This window comes from Lepisosteus oculatus, chromosome 13, assembly GCF_040954835.1.
Source record: "Lepisosteus oculatus isolate fLepOcu1 chromosome 13, fLepOcu1.hap2, whole genome shotgun sequence".
Lineage (NCBI taxonomy): Eukaryota > Metazoa > Chordata > Actinopteri > Semionotiformes > Lepisosteidae > Lepisosteus > Lepisosteus oculatus.
The window spans coordinates 6427737-6447932 of record NC_090708.1 but is presented as its reverse complement, the minus strand read 5'-3'; the positions used below and the strand labels follow the sequence as shown (position 1 = coordinate 6447932).

Here is a 20196-nt window from a genome sequence, read left to right as displayed (position 1 = left end):
CTATCAGGACGGTGACATCTACCGGCGTGACTTTCACTCTGTCATCCTGTGAGGGTAAAGGGAATAAAATTGACTTTCTTATGGTTCGTTTCTACGGACGTAATCGACTATTAGTGATCACAAAATGCGTTTTTTAAAAGCCGGACTGATTTTGAGCAAGCGACATCTAAGGACCCCTGGAACATTAACCGTAAAACAGGTACGTTCAATGTTTGTGCATTTTTATAAGCATATAATTTCCCAAGCGTCTGACCTTAGTTTGAACGCTGAACGTGTATTTATTGACATTACCTAACGTCTGTCAAAGCTGAGATTTTGATCAGAATAAAGGTTAATAAACTATACATTTTTACATAATTATAGAAGCGGTTAAAGTAGCAACTAGGTGTCCTCAGTGTTGGCTATACGGATGCTTGTTTGTTTTCTCCAAAAACGTTTTAATTCTTAAAGTAACTTTCAAATCAATATATATACATATATATTTAAAGCTAGGGATGAAAGTAAACTTAGGCACGCTAAAGGCTCTGCTCTGTAGCTGAAGTGAGTCTGCTGTGTGGCATGTTACAGGTGACAGTTGTCTATTAAGCATTGTGCTGGGTTTTATTGATTTCTACCTGTGCCAAAGTCCAGAAAAAATACGTAGATTCAAAGTAACTCTCGTCTCCGTTTTCATTTTACAGGGAAAATGAAGTAAGTGATTTGCTTGTGTAAGGACTGTGTATTTATAATAGTAACTAGATCAGGGAAAGTTAAACAAGTATCTGTATAAACTTTGCATCAAGTAGTTCTGACATTATGCAAGTATGTTATTAGGAGTGTTTTGTATATTGATTACTTGATTTTGGTGTCATTTTGATTGATCATTTCTGGAATTGGGACTTCAGTGTGACTGGGCCACAACAGAGTCACTTTGTTGCATGAGAACTACATCACTTCACTATCGAGAGGGTTGATGGGCAAAGGTGATGAGGAGCTTTAGTTGAAGGGGAAACCTGGTAGATATTCAAGAAAGAAAAACACAGAAAGCAAACTATTTTAAAATACTGTATGCGTGTGTCGCTAATGAAGAGAACAACACCTCAGTGTCGGCACGTTAAAGACTGGAGAGAGTCTTCACTCTCACTGGCTTGCCTAGGAATCAGGTTCTCTGTAGCAGTGAAGTTTTTATGTTGACCCACCAGCTGTATGCTAGCAACAATAGTGCAGACTGATATCTGACTGTGCAGTGTAACAACAGGTTTATTGATGAGGCAGTCCATGTGTGGTGGTCTGTCCAGTTGCTAAAGTCCACTTGTAGTGATCGAAGGCAACTTGATTACACAACGCAAACATCTTAAAGTCCTGGGACATGACAACATTCCAACAGGGTATGGCCATATCTTACCTGTGCGAAAACAATTTTAAAAGTTACACTCTGGGTTTCATATCTGCCAGACCCCAGCCCTGGGAACATCTGTGGGTTGGGTTAGGACAGTCTGTGAAGGCTGGAGCTCAGGGGACAGGGAAGAAGCACGAGCTTGTCCAGGCTCAATGAGAGGAAGGGGAACAGAATCACATAAAACAGCATCTGCAAGCTGGCACAAAGCATGTGTCGCAGCTTATTAGGGTCACAGGTGCTTGGTGTGGCTTTTCACAGTCAAACCCCTGCTAATCCACACTGCTGACAAATGTTAATCATCATAAAGAATTCACCTGTCTGTCCCATTAAAGGTCAGCGATTTCCTGAATTTGATAGATACTTTATTAATCCCATGCGGGAAATTGCAGTGCAACAGCAGCCTGGCACAGGCAACACAGCACAGTGTAACAAAATGATACAATAATACAACAATACACTACAGTCAGTACAGTCAGTGAGAAGTGCAGGAAAAAAATGGGGTATACAGAATTGCACACAGTACAGAAGATACAAAACAAACCAGAATGCACAGTACACAAGAAGATATATTGCACATTATAAATATATTGCACAGATCCCCAGCATATATTGCACATCAGTGGTAAACAGGAAAACCAGCTGTAAACGGAGAAGTTCATGTTGAGTCCAAAAACGTGTCAATGTTGCCCCTGCCCAGACACACAGTGGATGAGTTGTACAGTCTTGTGGAAAAAGGCAAGAATGACCTCCTGTAGCACTCCCTGTCGCACTGCAGGTGGATCAGTCTATTGCTGAATGTGCTCATTCCCACGAGCATGTCATAGAGGGATGGGAGACGTTGTCCATGATGGCCTCTAGTAAGGACACCATTCTCCTCTCAGCCACTACCTCAAGGGGGTCCAGATCAGACCCAGTGACAGAGCTTGCTGTTTTGATGAGCTTGTTCAGCCTGTGAGCATCCCCTGCTCTAATCCCAGAGCCCCAGCACATCACCACGTAGAAAATGGCGCTCGCCACAGCTGACTGATAGAACATATGATGCAGTTGATGCAGTTATACTGTACATGGCCTGTCTTATTGGAGCTCATAACAAACCCATGCCCAGCTGCTTTAGCCTTGTTCTCCTGGTGTCTCTGATTACTGCACATCTCATTTCTTTGCTCCAGGTATTGATTAACAGCTGCAGGACGTGTTCGACAGGCGTCATTCCCAATGAGAGGATCCGCAACATCGGCATATCAGCCCACATTGACTCAGGGAAAACCACACTGACGGAGAGAGTCCTGTACTACACTGGCAGAATAGCAGAAATGCATGAGGTACGGCTCTTAATTTGCTGATCTTATAATAACACACTCAGGATGCTCTATCTCATTCAGTTCCTTGTGATGGACTAATCCATAACTCTGTGGCATGTCCATGAGGTTTTTTGTAAAATATGCAGTGCTGCAGAATATGAATACCAGTGATGAATACAGAGAGGAAAGCCTCTCAGTGTGTCACTGTAGACACAAAAAAATGCTAAACTTCATTCAGTAATAAGTGAGTATGTTGGTCTTCAGTCCAGTTCTTGGAATTATTATGTCAACCATTTTCAAGTTGTCAAACGCCCCTTAAAGCACTTTGCTTTCAAGCACTTTTTCACATTGCATTTATCAGTACACTCTCTTTCTTGAAAATTTAAGGAACATTGTCTGTAAATTGTGATTTCCAAAAGTGTATTTAGAAGGCCACATGCTGATTCTACATCAGTATTTTGTAGTTCTACTGTACAGGTACTGCCAAAATCTCATACTATAAGATGATGTGATCGTAATTCAGGGTCTGGTAATCGACCAATGATTTGATTATTTGTCATGTCCTGTCTGTAACCTGAAGTTTCTCATTTCACTGTGGAGGACTAAATTTAATTGTATTATGAATGCAGTAAAACAAGAAAAGACCCTTGTGATCAGGTGATTGTTTCAGTATCTGTAACTTTAAAAAGTGTATTTGTGTCTTGTGTTCCTCAGGTAAAAGGCAAGGACGGTGTGGGAGCTGTTATGGATTCCATGGAGCTTGAGCGACAGAGGGGCATCACAATTCAGTCTGCTGCCACGTACACCATGTGGAAACAGCACAACATTAACATCATCGACACCCCAGGTAGACCAGCAACATGTGAGAAGTGCGCAGAACCGCATTAACGTCTGGCCTCTGGCTGTTTCCCCAAGTTCCATGGTGATCCTGTGGACCTCTGCTTGTTCTGTGTGTTGTGTTTAAATTCACATTTAAGTCCTCATGTGTCTTAAGTAGGACAGATTATGTAACTACTTCTATAAAATGCATTGCGGACAGAATCAGAAGAATTCTCCAATGAATCTGAAGTTAAAACTTCAATGATATAAGTTCTAATATCATAACTCTTACAGCTGTTATAACGGCGTAACTCACACAGCAGTGTGGTCGCAGCACCTTGACCAGCTCTGACAAGGCCCTGTCCTCGCAGGCCACGTGGACTTCACCATAGAGGTGGAGCGGGCCCTCCGCGTGCTGGACGGGGCGATCCTGGTGCTGTGTGCCGTCGGCGGGGTGCAGTGTCAGACCATGACCGTAAACCGACAGATGAAGCGTTACGGCGTGCCCTTCCTGACCTTCATCAATAAGCTGGACAGGCTTGGGGCCAACCCGGACAGAGCTCTCCAACAGATCAGGTCTAGTGAATGCTGTACACATCCAGAAAGAAGACTCCCAACTGCATTTCTGAAATATTCAAACTGATACTGCAGTAGGTCACGGCAGGAGTACTTGCAGTTGAAGTCACTCTAGAGGGCAGTGTTACACTGCCTTAGTGTTTTAAAACAATCTCGTCTCGCAGTTGCATGCTGTATGAATATTGATGCAAAGGAAGATTGTCAGTCCTCAGTTGAATGCCTTGTCATTTCTACATGTGGTGTGGAGATATAAGCATGTAAAAGGAAATGGATGGTAGCAGGGTCAGTGCTGCTGCTTCAAACCCTGGTATGATTCTGGCCTGGAGTGCTTTCTGTATGGGGTCTGCATGTTGTCCAGTTCACCATTATGGCCGTGTCCTAACAGGATACAGTATTCTTTCGCAGTTTGAAAAACACACCATATTCAAAGGCGCTGTTGTCGTCCCATATTGCAGAACCAAGCTCAATCACAACGCAGCGTTTGTCCAAATCCCCATTGGACTCGAAGGCAATTTAAAAGGGATTATTGACCTCATTGAAGAACGAGCCATATACTTTGAAGGACCATTTGGGTAAGTGAATACTTTTGGTTAAAAGGATGCATATGGACAGTGAAGAATGAGTTGAATATGACTTGCCATATGAGTGAGAGATACTAATACTAATTGCCCTAAGTGTTATTAACATGGTATTTCATGTTAGGTTGACCAAAATCAAGAGAAATCCCCACATGGGTTTTGGTAACTGGTATATTTTTAGCCTGTCCTTCACTGAGTCAGATTCTCGTTTTCTCCTTCAGAAGTGATCTTGTCTATCTTCCCTTGTTTCATACTTGACGTCTGTCATCCACGATACAAAACAGGCAAAATCAAAATCTTAAGATGAGAAGCTCAGGCTGAGGTGTGGGGAACCATTGTTTCGTTTGATTTCATATCTTTATTTTATTTACCCCTAAGAATGTAAGCGATACTTCCCAAAAAGCTTGATTGCATTATAAACATGGATAAATATGAGGCTGGGGCCTGAGGCTTCTTCTTCTGTGATATGATGATGTAAAGCGGACATGTCACTCTTTCCACAGACAGAATATCCAGTATGATGAGATCCCAGCAGATCTCCGTTTGGAAGCGGCAGACCGACGTCAGGAATTGGTGGAGTGTGTAGCCAATACAGATGAGCTGCTGGGAGAGATGTTTCTGGAGGAAAGGGTGCCCACAAACACCGATTTAAAGGTCTAGTATGTCTTTTAATTACACGCCTCATTTTTATTCAAGCAGCTTATTGATGTTGGCATTTTCAGTCAATGTAAAAAAAAGATGACAGATAAAACTCAAGGAACCCACATGCTTAATATATCAGCGGAAGATTCTCCATATTTGAAGCCATTTTCCTTCCATCAGACCTTTGTATTTTGTATTCTTTAATTCCATCTCCATTATGGCCAGTAGCTTTTGGTTGAATGGAGAAGTGCAGCATTCAGAGAATATTGAGAGTGGGCAGTATTGTACATCGCAGTGTGAAATGCAGGTCTCCGTCCCAGGTTCTGTGCCCAGTGGTTTATTTCTAGTTTGACATACTTGAAGCTGTGAAAATGTAAGACAACACTGTGTGATGTACATTAGGCCCGGCCGAGGTCATTGTCATCATCGTCATTTTCTTGCAGGCTGCTATCAGAAGGGCTACAGTCCAGCGCTCCTTCACCCCCGTTCTTGTCGGCAGCGCATTGAAGAACAAAGGGGTACAGCCCCTGCTGGACGCTGTCCTAGACTACCTGCCAAATCCCACCGAGGTTCAAAACTATGCCATCCTCAACCAAGAGTAAGAGTCCGGCATGTCTTCTCAGTTCAATAAGCTATAGCTGGATTATGAGATAAAGTATTAGGTGCCATTTGTCATCCCCCTGCATAGTAGGGGAACATTTTCTGCAACATTAAGTGCGAGCAGTGAACCATAAATTCTAGCCTAAATATAAAGGGTGGAAGTACATCAGTCTCCAGAAATCAGAAGAACATGCTGTTGCGGAGTATGTAATGATTTCTGTATTCAAGCACAGACCTTCGATGCATGACTGCATTGACTTGATGTAATGATTGAGCACAGACATCCTGTCCGCAGGATTGTTTGTGCCTGAATATATTGCTTTCGTTCTTACCGTATCTGTCATATATAATAATGGTGGCTCCCAGCTACATAAATAAGTCATTTTTAACATTGTTGTTCCAATTTCTCCTCTTTATACAAGTGATTTGGAATCACCAATTGTGTTTTCAACTTTGGCTCACAGCTTCTACCTTCTAGCTGCTTGCCACAGGCTGCGCGGTACCATACCAGACGCTGAGGGTTAATTTGAGGAGAAGGACGTTTATTCCCTGAGAGCACTGCAAGCCTGCAGATGTCCAGGATGTGTTTGCTGTGTAGTGGGCAACTCTGAGAGCCCTGGTTGACTAGTCCCAGTCCTGATCCCAGAACCCAGCATGATGTGTGCTATCACTTGGGGAACCCCAGTAACCTCTGGCCAGTGGCATGGCTCTTCGAATTCATGACGCCTGCTTCGTAAAGCGCAGCCTGCTCTCCAGGGAGCACCTTTATCGACTGAGCTACATGGGAGTCACGCTGTCACATTTCAAAGGCAGCAGGAGACTCGTTTTACACCTACTTTATAGGACAATTCCTTGTCTCACATGCATGTATAAATGTTACGGCCTCTTCTGAAAGAGCACTGTGTCTGTGGCAAAGAAAAATACATATTTTTTTCCATGTTCAACAGGGAATCAAATGAGACTACTAAAATTTTAATGGACCCAACAAGGGATGCCTCTCAACCGTTTGTTGGCTTGGCATTCAAATTAGAGGTAAGTTGGTTAACTGTAAAAAAACAAAAGTAAGTCCTTTGAATGAGGGCAAAGTTTTTTCACTTTGTCCTTTGTCAAATGTATTATCTAGTATCCCAGTTTGGATTTACAAAAAAATATTCTAACTCTTCTCTTACACAAGCTGTCTATGTTTCTCCCTGTTCTTCATATTATACTGTTATTCTTTCTGTGAGCAGTCTTTAAATCCAAGCGCTCTCTGAGGTGTTGTTTGCCCCTTCCACATGGACAGGCGGGGCGGTTTGGGCAGCTGACCTATGTGAGGGTTTATCAGGGGGTTCTGAGGAAGAGCGAGTACATCTACAACACCAGGACAGGCAAGAGGGTCCGTGTGCAGCGCCTGGTGTGCCTTCACTCCGACCAGATGGAGGTGAGTCGCGCTGTGGGGCAGCGACCGTGAGAGCATTGTGCCGTGCTGCAGTGATGTTTTGTTACTGTCAGGCCTGTGGTCACTGTCACTGGCAGCAGGGTCCTAACTCTGAAAGGTAGACTATTCAGAGTGGGTTAGTACGATCCAGTGTTTTAAAATTGTGTGTTGTAAGGCCTATTCAGAAGTATATCAATTAAAGGGTGGGACTTGTTACTTGTTACATTATATTGTAGGCAGCTAAAGAATTAGAGTGATCTTCATCACACCACCCAAAGAGTTTCAGTGTCTGAAAGAGGTCAGTGTCTCCATTTTGGGGCGGATATTCAGATCGGAGTGATGTAATTAGTGGAGTACCACAGGGGTCTGTACTTGTACTAGGATCAATGCTCTACCTCATTTGATCAATGATCGATGAACAAGATTCTGGTAGAGAGTAAAGTAGTCACGTTTGAAGGCGATAACAAATTAGGAGGATTAGCAAAAGCAACAGATTAAAATTAGAAAACATTTAGATAAAATTCAAGACAAATGCTTGTCAGATGACATTTGATAGTTTGATTAATCCTTCCCTTCATTAGTAAACTTAATCAACCTAAGACAGCGTGAAGAGTAGTTTTTGTGTGTTGAATCATTTTATTGAGGCATGAAGACAAAAAAGTCCAATTGTACTATTCTGAAAAAGCAAAAGCGTGGAAAACCTTGTTTTCTGTTTAAGAAGATTTTGAAGTTTAATTTCACTTTGTTCAGGATGTAGAAGAGGTGTATGCTGGCGATATCTGTGCCCTGTTTGGAATTGACTGTGCCAGCGGGGACACCTTCACTGCGCAGACTACAGCCAATCTCTCCATGGTGAGTAGGAGAAAAGTCCTAGTGAATTGGTCTGTGGTCACTATTCCAGTTTTCTTTGACAATTCCTCTGAATCCCTGAGTTTGTACACCAATTGTTTGTACAAAAGAATACCTTCGCTCTCATTGTCAGTAATGAAAGATCTGCATAAATGTGCTTGTCCTGTACTATATTACATTACTAAATACTCATTTTTGGTCTTCTTGTTAGGAATCTATTCATGTTCCAGAACCAGTAATATCAGTAGCTATGAGGCCAACTAACAAGGTAAGTTTTTTACTGGAATCCAGTTGCCTATAGTTAAGGTGGGGGTCTCAAACCATGGTCCAGTGGATTTTACAGGTAGCTTCTCAATCATCAGTTTCCAAAGGCCTGAAACAATTTATGTATGATCAGCTAAATGGGTGGATTGTTCAGTCATGTCATTTAATAATAAAATTATCACTTGGAACAATATATATAGAGTACCACTCATCTCTCGAGGTGAACTAGCCTGCTTGTGGTGTTCATCCTCAGTAAGAAATAGAATATTTTGTTCTATGTTTTTGATAAATGCTCCTGGGGAAACAAGCTTTCAATAAAAGCAAAGCTTCTATCTTTGTTTTAGAACGACTTAGACAAATTCTCCAAAGGAATAAACCGTTTTACCAGAGAAGACCCAACTTTCAGAGTCCACTATGATCCAGAGAGTAGGGAAACAATCATCTCGGGAATGGGGGAGCTACACCTTGAGATTTACTCCCAGGTAAGAAGCTTCTCTTTTTACAATCCTCCACTGGAATGCACTCCCTAGTGAACATTCTAGGACTGTCCACCCATTAACCCGAGGACGTAAGATGTATTCCACAAGGCCTTGAAATATCTGCTGCCCTGTCAAGATGACCCCCAGTTGAGGTTGTGATGAGAGTAATGGCCGACATATTGAGCTCTGCGTCCCACAAGTCAAACAGTCAAACTGGGGATTGCTCTAGCCAGGGAAAGAGAAAGGCATTTGTCACGTATTCCTGTAAAAGTTTCCAGTCCTATTCCAATAATATTTTTCTTAATGGGGAAAGTTCTCTCAAAGTTTGAATTGGATCAAATTGGGCATTTGATGATTTGGTTATATATCTGTAAAAATGCAAGCAGTTAATATGTTCCCTTGCACTGTCTTTAGAGAATGGAAAGAGAGTACAGCTGTCCTTGTGTGATGGGAAAACCTAAGGTTGCCTTCAGAGAAACCATCTCATCCAACGCACCGTAAGTCTTATAACATTAGAAGCAGAGTTTTAATACATTACTTTAGTTATCTTAGTTTAGATACCTTCTCCAGCTGCCACATAATTAATTTTTCTTCCTCGTATCTACAGTGCAGATATATTTTATTTGTGTTTCTTGGTACAAACATGACAGAACAATCTTGTACAAAAAAGAAAAGTACAATCTCTCTAATAATTCACATCACATCCCTGAATTTATTGGTATTTATTTCTGTACTTTTGCAATCAATACATTTGTTGGAATTCATATCTATACGTGCTAAGAAGGCTAGAGAATAATTATTAGACATTCTGTTCTACATAGACCATCAGATGTTAATTTCTCAGTATTGTCTTCTGTTTCCAAGGTTATTTTTGTAATTAATGCATTACTATGTCAGCTTTGTATGCTACTGCCAGGGTGGCCTGAGGTCTTTTCCCAGTAGCGACTTTAAGAACATTAGGTGCTGGAGGAATTGATGACTGGGTTTTCTGTCGTTGGCGAGTGGTCATGGTGTTTGGGTTGCAAATTACTCTGAGTTACTTTTACTCCCTCTGTCGGACTCCAGTTAACCTTCATGTGCCACTGGATCATTTCCTGTAACACATACAGAACAGTGATCAGTACATTACAGGATAAAACTCAGTACTGTTTTTTCTTCTTTAATTGATACTTAGTTGATTTACCTGTGATATGAACTCATGAAGAAGGACTTCATAGTCAAATACAAGGGATTCGCCTTCTGATTCCTATTCAAATGAAAAGAAAAACATTGTAAAAGAAACAGAGCACATGGTGCTCAGAGCTCCAGAATGTGCTTAGATTGGTGCAGGTACTGTAATTAGTGTTGTCTTGAACACAAACCCTTTTACATGAAGCGCTTGCTGTAAGATGCTGAACTCACCTGGCATATCAGGGTTCAATCTGGAAAAGTGAGTGCTTTAACTGGTACTAAAACTGGGATCTTTTATGAAGATCTTGGCCTCATTGTGAATAGACAAGGGGGAAAAAAACATCTATTTTAATGCCAGTGATTGATTACCGGCATTATAATAATGTAATGATAATGTTAGTTTCTTTATTAGCCCTATACAATTTCTTGCGTTAGGAATTCGTCTTTTCGCATACCCCAGCTTTTCTCCATGGAGACACAGACGGGGAGAGAAGCTTGGGGTTAGAGCGCAGGGCCTGGCATTGTACTGCCATTGAGTGCAGGTGCCTTAGCAGGGGCGCCGCTCATGGGCCCAACAGAGTAGGATTCCTCTGCCGGCCGCGGGATTTGAACCGGCAACCTTCCAGTCACAGGCGCAGATCCTTAGCCACAGAGCCACCGCTCCGCCCCTCATTATGCGTTACTCTGAAAGATACAATTTCTTTGCTTCTGCCTCTGCTGCTCCTGAAGGTCCGACAGTCATGTGTTAGGCTTGCCTGCTGTTGTAGGCTCAGGATTTGCGCCATATTGTATAGTGTGGATTCATTGGATTCCTTCAACATCACAAAGCTTGCGGCCACTCCTCCCAGGTGCCACAAGGGTGTCATTTCCGGCGCAGTGAATCCATAGCTGTCTGTCGATAGACATAGCATTGGGTTCTTTAGTAATCATTCATTACATTTCTTTGTTTTTGTTCATGGTTTATGTGCCAAGTGTAAATATTTAAACAGAACTAGATCTTTTGGCCAAATTATTTAAAATGAGATTTTTTTTCATTAATTGAAGAGATTATTAATTGAGGAGAGAATACCCTTTAGTAATAAGTACTCCTTTCTAAATCTGTTGGAAACTTAAAAGAAGTGTTTCTACATACATCAGCGTAAACTGATAGTGTATGTGTAAGTTTATTTTGCACAGAGCCCTCTTAAGAGTAGTATATAATATCGTGTTCTCAATATTTAATATAGAATCAATTATTTTAAAAATCAACTTTCAGTACCTGGAATGTACTGGCCAGATACAAGGGCAGAACTTTTCTTGATCTGGTGGAAGAAACTGTTCTCTGCTTCAGAAGTGTTTATTTTCAGGAGGTCATCACAAGTGCATTGAACTTGAGGAGTTTTCTGCTCCTCAGTTCTCTCAAAAACTATTTCTGCGGCACAGTTTCCAATGGTTGTCTGTGAAAGATAAACACATGGAAAACTACAGAGGGGAAAAAATATTGTTTTGCTATTGCTTGGTAACTGAGTGAGATATACAGTACCATAAGACAAAAATCAAATAGAGTTTTCTATGTGTTCCACTTTCTTCAGCAGAGGAACATTAAACTGTATTTTTTCCTCATGGAAAAAGTTAACCAAAAAAATCATGTTTAGATAATTAGGGGAGATTGGTTGGCATCCTTAAAGGCATATTCACTCTTTATAATACATTACTAAAGTATTTGGTCTCCGAATACAATGTAATAATACTATTTAAGATATATCCATAGTACTTTTTGGAGTGCATTGCAATACTGCAGCCTGTTTAGTAATCCAACACTAGCCTGAAGCAATTCTTTTTACCACCTCTTTTTAACTGATCAAGTAACAACTTTAAACCTTGGTCTGGAGCTGAGCTGCAAAATGTACAGAACTACAGCAGGAGTAATGCTATAGGCAGAAATATTATAAGTTCTACTTATTTGTGAGGAAATCAGATCTACAATAAAAAAAACTTACATTGCTGACCATCTCTTCCAGTGAAAATTCAATGTGATACCTTGCTGCTCCTGTAGGAATTTCCTAAGATTCATGAAATAATGGATAAGTACAAGAACTGGCAAAACCTTTAAAATCGAATTAAAAAAATTCCAGTTTCAAACATTTGAAAAATCACCCCACACCAAAAAGGACATTTGTATTGTATGAGTTGTATATATTTTTAAAGAAGTACAATAAACCTGTCTTCCTGCTTCCCATTTTAAATAGTGTAAGGCTATACTCAGAATGCAAGATTGGCAAGATCATACAGAATTAAAAAAATATTATTTTCTTAATGAGTTTAGCAAATTGTGCCTGGCATTTAATTTGTGATGTTTTCAATACTAAAACTTAAGAGAGATATTCACTGTCTACCCACTCGGTTGTGACCAAGATGGGCTTCAGGGTGTATCTGCAGTTCAAGTGAAGTGTGTACACGCTCTTACCTCTAAAGTGGCCCTTTTAACCTGACGAATAATAAACCTTCTGAAAGGGGAGCCGTAGTGGTAGTTCAGGTAGTGCTCCGCCACCTTGGCAGCACGGCTCGCCTGGTAATGGGACGGGTTGAGCTCTTCCACAGGCATAGCTGGATTCACCTCTGTGGTCTGGGAAAGGAAAACGAAGTTTCTGTCCTGAGCTAGGTGTGTCCACTAACACATGGACTTTGTTCTCCCCTCTTTTCAGGCTCTGTGAAAAAGGTTGCGAAATGTTGTGCAGCTCATATGGGGGAAAAAAACCAACCAGAGTGTCACCCCATGCTTGAGCAGAATTCCTAGCCACAGAAACTCCAGCAAAGGGCTCCTTTTGCTTTAGTTACATTGCTTGATGTAACTTCCTGTTGCTCCACAGGCTTAGTCAGACTGTTCACCACAAAGATGGCCTCTTTAAAGACACAGGCACTGTTTTAATTCGTCCACAGGGATCTGAATATCTTCTCTAGTTCCTCTGTCAGCTCAGCGCTAAAGGTGTATTTAAAGTTGGTGTCATTTCAACAGATATTCTAGCTTTCTTGCATTGTGTAAAAAAAGGCTTCTAATGGCAGAACTCCATATCAATCTAAATATTTGAAAGATGTGTTATACAGGAACCTGTCAGTTGATCGGGAGTGTCTAATCCATATTTGAAGGAGCTCATGTGATTTCAAGATTTCATTTCAACCTGACTCTTAATAACCTGAATGAGCATATTGTGGGCTTAAGTACAGTGATGTACCAACTTATCCCAGCTCCCCAGGTGCCAGGAGATTGAAAGAGGTTTAGAAAGCCTGCAGGCACATCAGGACTGGGCACCATGCTGTAGGTACATAATATAAATATAAAGCTTTTTTTCAGTTTTCCACTCACTTTCAATTTGTGTGGTAAAAAGGTTTGATCCCAATGAGAAAAAATATCAATTGTGTGTCTGTGAATTCCAGGTTCGATTACACGCACAAGAAGCAGTCTGGTGGAGCAGGGCAGTATGGGAAAGTCGTTGGAGTTTTGGAAGCCTTGGGGCCAGATGGCTACACCAAAGTGGAGTTTGTTGACCAGACCGTCGGCACAAATATACCAAAACAGTTTATGCCTGCAATTGAAAAGGCAATTTTTTTTTTGTTTTGGATAAAATCTTGTTAGTTATTTTATTTTACAGCTAATCAGCCCTTGTGTAGTCATATATATTTTTTAATACAGTTTTCAAACAAATTGTGTTACACTATAATAACAGTGCAGTAAGTCTGAAACAAATATTTCCAAGTCAGACCTAGTTAACACAGAATAAACTAAAAAAGACTGTTAAGCCTCCCTATATAGGCATACTGTACTAAACTATACTATGATTTTGTAGTGTCCTATAATTGGATGTTGTTTTATTTTTAATCAGTCTATATGCAGTTTGAAATGTTTGCAAATGTTTGTAAACATTTTTGTTGCTTTCAAAATCTTTCAAAATGTTTTAATTCTGAAAAATGCTCTATACCTTTGTTTATTCTAAATGCCTTATCAGCAACTTTGGAACAGTACAGTGTGAAATACTCATGGCAGATTCTGGAAGGGTGGTGGTGTCCGTCCTCTGTGCAGCTTTATTGTGAAGGAGCATGTTGTTCATACTGCCCGCAGGGATTTCGGGACGCCTGTGAGAAAGGCCCTCTGACAGGCCACAAGATCTCCGGTGTGCGCTTCCTGCTAGACGATGGCGCTCACCACACGGTGGACTCCAATGAGATCGCCTTCATCAGAGCAGGAGAAGGAGCTCTCAAGCAGGGTAGGAGCAGCCTTCTGAACTCTCAGCTCTGCTGCCTGCGGCACTTTCACTTCTCTGCTTTGTTGTGCTTTATTACTGCAAACTAGTGAAGGTGTGTAGTTCAGTAGTAAATGAAAATAGTTCCTTCCTACTTGTAAACCAGCTTTTGAGTTGCTTTGGAGTAAAACTTGCTGTATAAATACATTATTATTAGAAGTACAGTAGCTGATGTAGACTATTTCATGTGATGACCTTTTTGTTAAAAAATGTATTTTAACTGAAAAAATTATTTCAAGTACAAGTCAGATATGGCTTTCCAAGTTGCAAGCGCTTATTAAAATAATTGGCTGCTTCATCAGTTAAGCTTTCAGACTTTCCAAAACTGTTTAAATTTGTAGTCCTGGAAAACAGTGGCTATAACAAAAGATGAGGAAGGTTTTGACCAAGTTGCAATTAGTTTGTGCTCCTGAAAAGAAGGAGTCACGGTGTTTTGTTCATTTGAAACTGGGGATGGGATTTTCTAATTAGTTGCGAATCTGACGACTGTGGTGAGTAACCCTGCTGTTCCTGCTCTTGATCCTGTCCAGCTATGGAGAAGGCAAACGTGAGTGTCCTGGAGCCCATCATGTCTGTGGAAGTTGTGGCTCCCACTGAGTTTCAGGGAACAGTGATCGCTGGCATTAACCGTCGACATGGCCTCATCACCGGACAGGATGGACAGGAGGGCTACTTCACCCTTTATGCTGATGTAAGCATAGTTCCCATGATGGCATTCATACGAATGGGAAATGACCCATATGTGCATGAAACTAGAAGATAAATTGTGGTTTGATTTGTATTGTACTTTGATTACAGTCCCAGCTTGACATGTTGTAGGAATTAACACATTTATGAGAAGTTTTGCCCCTTCCCTAAACTATTTCAAATCTAAATTCAAAATCTTCTTCTTTAGAAGGTCCTTTACTTAACTGGTTCTGTTATTTACCGCTCTGCTCCTACTGTATTCAGTACCCTCATCTGCTGTCTCCTCTCATTGTGTATTTTCATTGTGCATATCTTGTGTATTTTTTATTGTTGTTGTCATTCTGTAAAGCGCTTTGAGAAGCCACCTTTTAAAGGCGCTGTATAAAATAGTTTGTTATTATGTTCTGAGGTTCTTCCAAGTTATTTGATAAACTTAAAAGTATAATTTCCCTAAAGTGTTTTGGAAAAGCAGTTAGTTTAAGTGGTACTCTGTACTTAATCACTGCTCTATATAAAATGTTTTAGGGTGCAGCTTTACAAAGTAATATTTCATAAGAACATGAATATGAACAAATGAGGAGGCTGTTTGCCCCGTCTCAGCTTTGGTTGCCTGAAGCTAATTGATCTCATTCACCTGTTTGAAGGAAGTCAAATAATATTAGTGATTCTAATTATTGTCCACTTTCTGTAGGTTCCATTAAATGATATGTTTGGGTATGCCACTGAACTCAGGTCATGCACAGAGGTAAGGTACCATAAAGCTATTGCACATGTACATGGTTTTTGGGAGGAATGAGGATAATATATGAGTTTAACATTCAGATTAAGTAACTAGTGTAAAGCCAATTTTTCAAAAAAGTTTCTGTTAAAAAAAAGTTAAACGAACATGTAGCGTTGTGTGTTGCTTGTGTTTGTTATTCCATGAAGAATACCCTATAAACAAGAGGAGTCAAGTACTGTTGTAAAAAGGGTATAATGAGCAAGCACAGTTCCTCATATTACTATTACACTATACTAATATTATCAAAACCAGCTTTGTAGCGTTGATGTATTTTGAGTCGTCAGAGATTTTCTTGTTTTATTAAACTGATTATTCCATCCATCCTTTTTCAGTATCCTTAGGGGGGGACAGTGAGTTGAACTTTATCATATCAGGCACAGGTCACCAGGTCATTGCAGGGCACACACACACCTCCATTCAAGGCAGCAATTTAGAGACGCCAAAAATGGACGGCACATTTTTGGACTGTGGGAGGAATCAGAAACAAGCACAAGGGACAGAACAAGCTGTAATCAAACAGTGTCCATGTCACCAGTATCTGGTTCCTTGAGACATGAGCGGACTGTTCTTGGTAACGGTTGTGTGAATGACACATACTTGACAGTATAAAGAAAGTAGTGATTTATTTGTTTGTCTCCTTTCACTTAGGGCAAAGGTGAATACACAATGGAGTACAGCAAGTATCAGCCATGTTTGCCCAGCACACAAGAAGAACTTGTCCACAAGTATTTAGAATCCACGGGCCAGCTACCTTCAAAGAAGGGCAAAGCCAAGAACTGAACCACCTGGCGATCTGTTTGTTTTTTTTCTGATTGATCTCATTGCTGAAGAACACCAACCTGGGGAAAATGCCGAAGAATCGTTGGGACAGTTATTTTCATTTTATGGACACTGAATAGTAATGGCATTTTGAAGAAATGTTACTGGTATGTTGTGAGACTGGTTGCTAGAAAACATTTAAATCAGTAATATTTGAAATATTGTTCATTCTGCTCTTATTATGTTAATTTTCAGTAAAGGCCATTCCAACGTTGAGAAAATCTTTATATTGTACTGAAACCATTTTAAGAACTTCATCAGTTTTCAAAAACAGTTTATCAGAATTTGTTCCCTGCTGTTCATAGTTTTATTTTTTCAGGATTTAATGTTACTTAATAATTCGAATTCATAGTGCTACTGTTACAAATAAGGTTCGTATTAAGCACACATTTAAAGGCCTGGCTTAACAATGTACAGTAAAGATTTATGGACTGTGTACAGTTACAATATTGAGAATGGACACTATGATTTCCAACAATTGTATTTTTATCTACTTAAATGTTGAGAAAACAAAACTGAGGTACCGAATTAGTGCATGTTAGAAGTAGTAATTGTTGTTAAGGAAATACTACTGTAGTTTTTATCAATGTTTTGTTCTTTAAAATGGGAATCTGTGAATGTTTGTATCTTTCATGTCTTTAAAATGTGGTTTATGGATTGAGGTAATGAAGTATACAGTGTGTATAGTATCTGGAATATACACACAGTATATGTAATTAGAAATGTATATGGCATTAGTCTAATTTTGATACAAACTTAAAAGAGAGTTTTGATTACTGTCTTATGTAATTTGGTTAAAAATGAATGACCATAAACCTAAAAAGTGTTTTTTTCCCCAAAATGCATTTTCAGCAAACTTTAAATATTGCACTTGTACAATTATAAAAGCTTTCTATCTTGGCTCAAAAACGTGAACTCACAATAATCATTTGGGTGAATCTGATTCAACAACAATCAAAATGATATTTTGACAAATACAATACAATAAGATATATTAATTAAACTACTAGATGAACTACAGATGGGAAAACGTTTCAAATTAAGGGCGTCAGCTCTGTTTTGGTTTTTAATTTTTCTTCTTTGCTTCGAAAGAGGAACAAACCACTTATGAAAATTTGGGGATTGACTAATCCCTTCTTTGCATTTGCACTTCAGTATTACCCAACGTTTCAACAGGAGGAGTATTTGTTTTGCAAATGTATCCTTCTCTGGAGAAACAAAAGATCTTTTCTTCTTACCCGCCTGTGATTGTCATTGGCAAATTATGCAATTTTGTACCTCTTCTGGATCCTACAACAGAGAGGAAGTCCATTTCTTTTCCTGTGCATTGTCCTGATTGAAAAGGGTCAGGTTGTGTTTTTGTGAAAGCTGGTGCATGTTTTTCTCAGCGAGTGCCGGTTGTTTTCAGAGGCACTTTTATTAGGCGAGGAAGAAGACAAAACAGGCTTCAGCCAACGAGAATGCAGTTGCTTACCTCGGGGAGGGGGTTGGTTTCTGCTGGGACCTCATGGGCTCTACCGCTGGTGGACCCAGATTGGAGGCGAAGTGGGTCGGCGTCTTGGAGTTCTTCCTGGCCGGTTCCCGATGTGGGATGCCCACAAACCAGAGGAAGCAGTCCCAGAGCAACACACAGAGCCCAGCGCATCTTGAGAACTGGAGCCTCAACACGGCCCCGACCTCAGAGGATTTCCAGTTATAATAGTTCTGCTGCTGACGTCAGAAAGTCAGATTCCTCCTGAGCTGGATAAGGGAAGCTGACACTCCCCAGATTGACTTTTTTTGTTTGTGCTTTTCCACCCCGTTTCTCACACAGTTGGCTCGGGAGCTGCCCCTCCCCCCTCTCCCCCATCTGTTTTTGCCATGTTTGTTGTCGGGGAAAGGGAATGTTACACATCCTGCGATGGAGCCTTGGCTTCATTTTCCTCACTTGGTACAAAGTGTTATTTCCTGCTCCTGAGCAGATGCCAGGCTCCACATCCAGATGTCAGACCTCAGGCCTGGTCCCTTTGTTTTTGCTTCTGGTGACTGTTCAGTTCTCAGTCACTACAGTTTTGTTTCCTTAAGTGCAGATTGTGACACAAAAAAAAACAACACGCAAAGGCAGCCCTTCCATCTCTTTCTAATGGCTCGTTCTCCTCCTTGGTCTCGTTGAAATCTTGTTTGTGCAACTGAAAATCAAGCCTGTTTAATTTGTGCCTCGGCCAGTCTGTTTGGTCTCCTCACAACACATGCTAAAGATTTCCAGTTGAACATTTTATCAGGTCATATGATCGGCTGCCTATCCCTCAACTGCGTGAGAGATTGCCCCTCAGAATTTACCACCTTTTTCACATGAGTCCAGGGTCCAATTTCATATACAGTACAGTACTTTGTGTACACAGAACACTGACTGCAAAATCCAGTGTTCATGTCACTACTTTATTCCGCATAAAGAAAAGTTTTTCTTTCGTTTCACTTTTTAAGACTTTTAGATTGAGTAAGTTAGACACCCTCATTGCAAAATTGTGTCACATCAAATATATGTTGCTGTTTTGATTGTGTAGCTTGAAGTTTGGTTTCAGTTTAGCGAGGTCATTGTAAAGTTACTAAATTGGGATAAGACACAACTTGTGCAAGTGTGTGAGAGCAACAGTGTGCACTTCAGAGGTGTTTGTTCACTGACCTAGATCACACTGCTGTTTTATCCATGAGCGGGTACTTCAGTCAGATTGCTGCAGTAAAATGGCCACCTGTTTATATATAGTATTTAGAAATGTAAAGTGCTTTCAGCAAAGGTGTTAGCCAAATAATGATAAACATGTCAGTGATATCTCAGTTACTTGATTTTTTAATCACACTGCTTAATTAATTTTGCTTCTGGGGCACAGCATAACAGAAACTACCCCATCCATAACTATGTGTTTTTTCTCCCCCAGCTCCAAGAAGACCTGCTCGTCGCCTCTTAGTTTCCATTTGCTCTTTTCTTTCTAGTTTTTGACAGCACTGATTTCAAAGGTTTGCTTTAGCTTTTTTAGCTTGAAGAAAAACACTGTAATGTACTGTAAATAAACTATAACATTTTTTTAATTAAAATTATTTTTTTTAATATTATTAGATATATTTTTTAAAAAGTCAAATCACACATTAGAGAAATCCAAAGAAGAAAATCTATCATGAAGTGGCCAACAGAATCCAGTAACGGATGTCTGAGCGTACGTATTCATTGCACCACAGCCGAGCAGCAGGTATACTGTATCACCCAGCCTGAGAAAGGCAGGCAAGGTGGTATACAGCAAGGATTCATGGCATTGGACCTTGAGGGCATAAATAATGAACTGGGGAAGAGTTGGAAAGATAATTGGTTTTGAAAACAGTTTTCTAACTATTGTCGGGTAAGAGCTGTGTGTGCATAATTTAAAACATTGAGGAAATGAATTGGAATAACGCAGGTTAAAAAAAGATCTCCTTTGATAAGAGAATTACTTATTATATTTGTATCTGTAATCTATACAGATTGCATTATGTATTGAATTATATATACTGTATAAAGAAACATATTTAAAAATAATGTTGGGTATAAGTG

General features: G+C 40.2%; 2 protein-coding genes across 2 annotated transcripts; one reads left to right on the top strand and one right to left on the bottom strand.

The window, feature by feature from the left end:
- Positions 1-17654, top strand: gfm1 (G elongation factor, mitochondrial 1). Its single transcript, XM_069197735.1, has 18 exons — positions 1-199; positions 2545-2697; positions 3391-3523; positions 3867-4071; positions 4527-4643; positions 5153-5303; positions 5735-5889; positions 6839-6923; positions 7174-7311; positions 8059-8160; positions 8369-8425; positions 8766-8903; positions 9315-9397; positions 13485-13647; positions 14167-14311; positions 14878-15038; positions 15726-15779; positions 16464-17654. Exons 1-18 carry the CDS (start codon positions 125-127, stop codon positions 16593-16595), a joined length of 2247 nt encoding a protein of 748 aa, XP_069053836.1. The 5' UTR covers positions 1-124; the 3' UTR covers positions 16596-17654.
- Positions 9503-18417, bottom strand: lxn (latexin). The gene is made up of 7 exons (XM_015360972.2): positions 18109-18417; positions 12517-12675; positions 12050-12112; positions 11329-11506; positions 10826-10962; positions 10084-10146; positions 9503-9994 (listed from the first exon to the last, which is right to left on the bottom strand). Exons 1-7 carry the CDS (start codon positions 18277-18279, stop codon positions 9857-9859), a joined length of 909 nt encoding a protein of 302 aa, XP_015216458.2. The 5' UTR covers positions 18280-18417; the 3' UTR covers positions 9503-9856.
- Between the last annotated feature and the right edge of the window lie 1779 nt (positions 18418-20196).

Coding starts and splice junctions, on each gene's coding strand:
- gfm1 (XM_069197735.1), top strand. CDS start 125: ATGCGTTTTTTAAAAGCCGGACTGATTTTGAGCAAGCGACATCTAAGG. Junction 5,304..5,734: donor CCACAAACACCGATTTAAAG/GTCTAGTATGTC, acceptor ATTTTCTTGCAG/GCTGCTATCAGAAGGGCTAC. Junction 8,904..9,314: donor ACCTTGAGATTTACTCCCAG/GTAAGAAGCTTC, acceptor CACTGTCTTTAG/AGAATGGAAAGAGAGTACAG.
- lxn (XM_015360972.2), bottom strand. CDS start 18,279: ATGCGCTGGGCTCTGTGTGTTGCTCTGGGACTGCTTCCTCTGGTTTGT. Junction 12,676..18,108: donor AAACCAACCCCCTCCCCGAG/GTAAGCAACTGC, acceptor TTCCTTTCCCAG/ACCACAGAGGTGAATCCAGC. Junction 10,147..10,825: donor TCCTGAGCCTACAACAGCAG/GCAAGCCTAACA, acceptor TCATTTGAATAG/GAATCAGAAGGCGAATCCCT.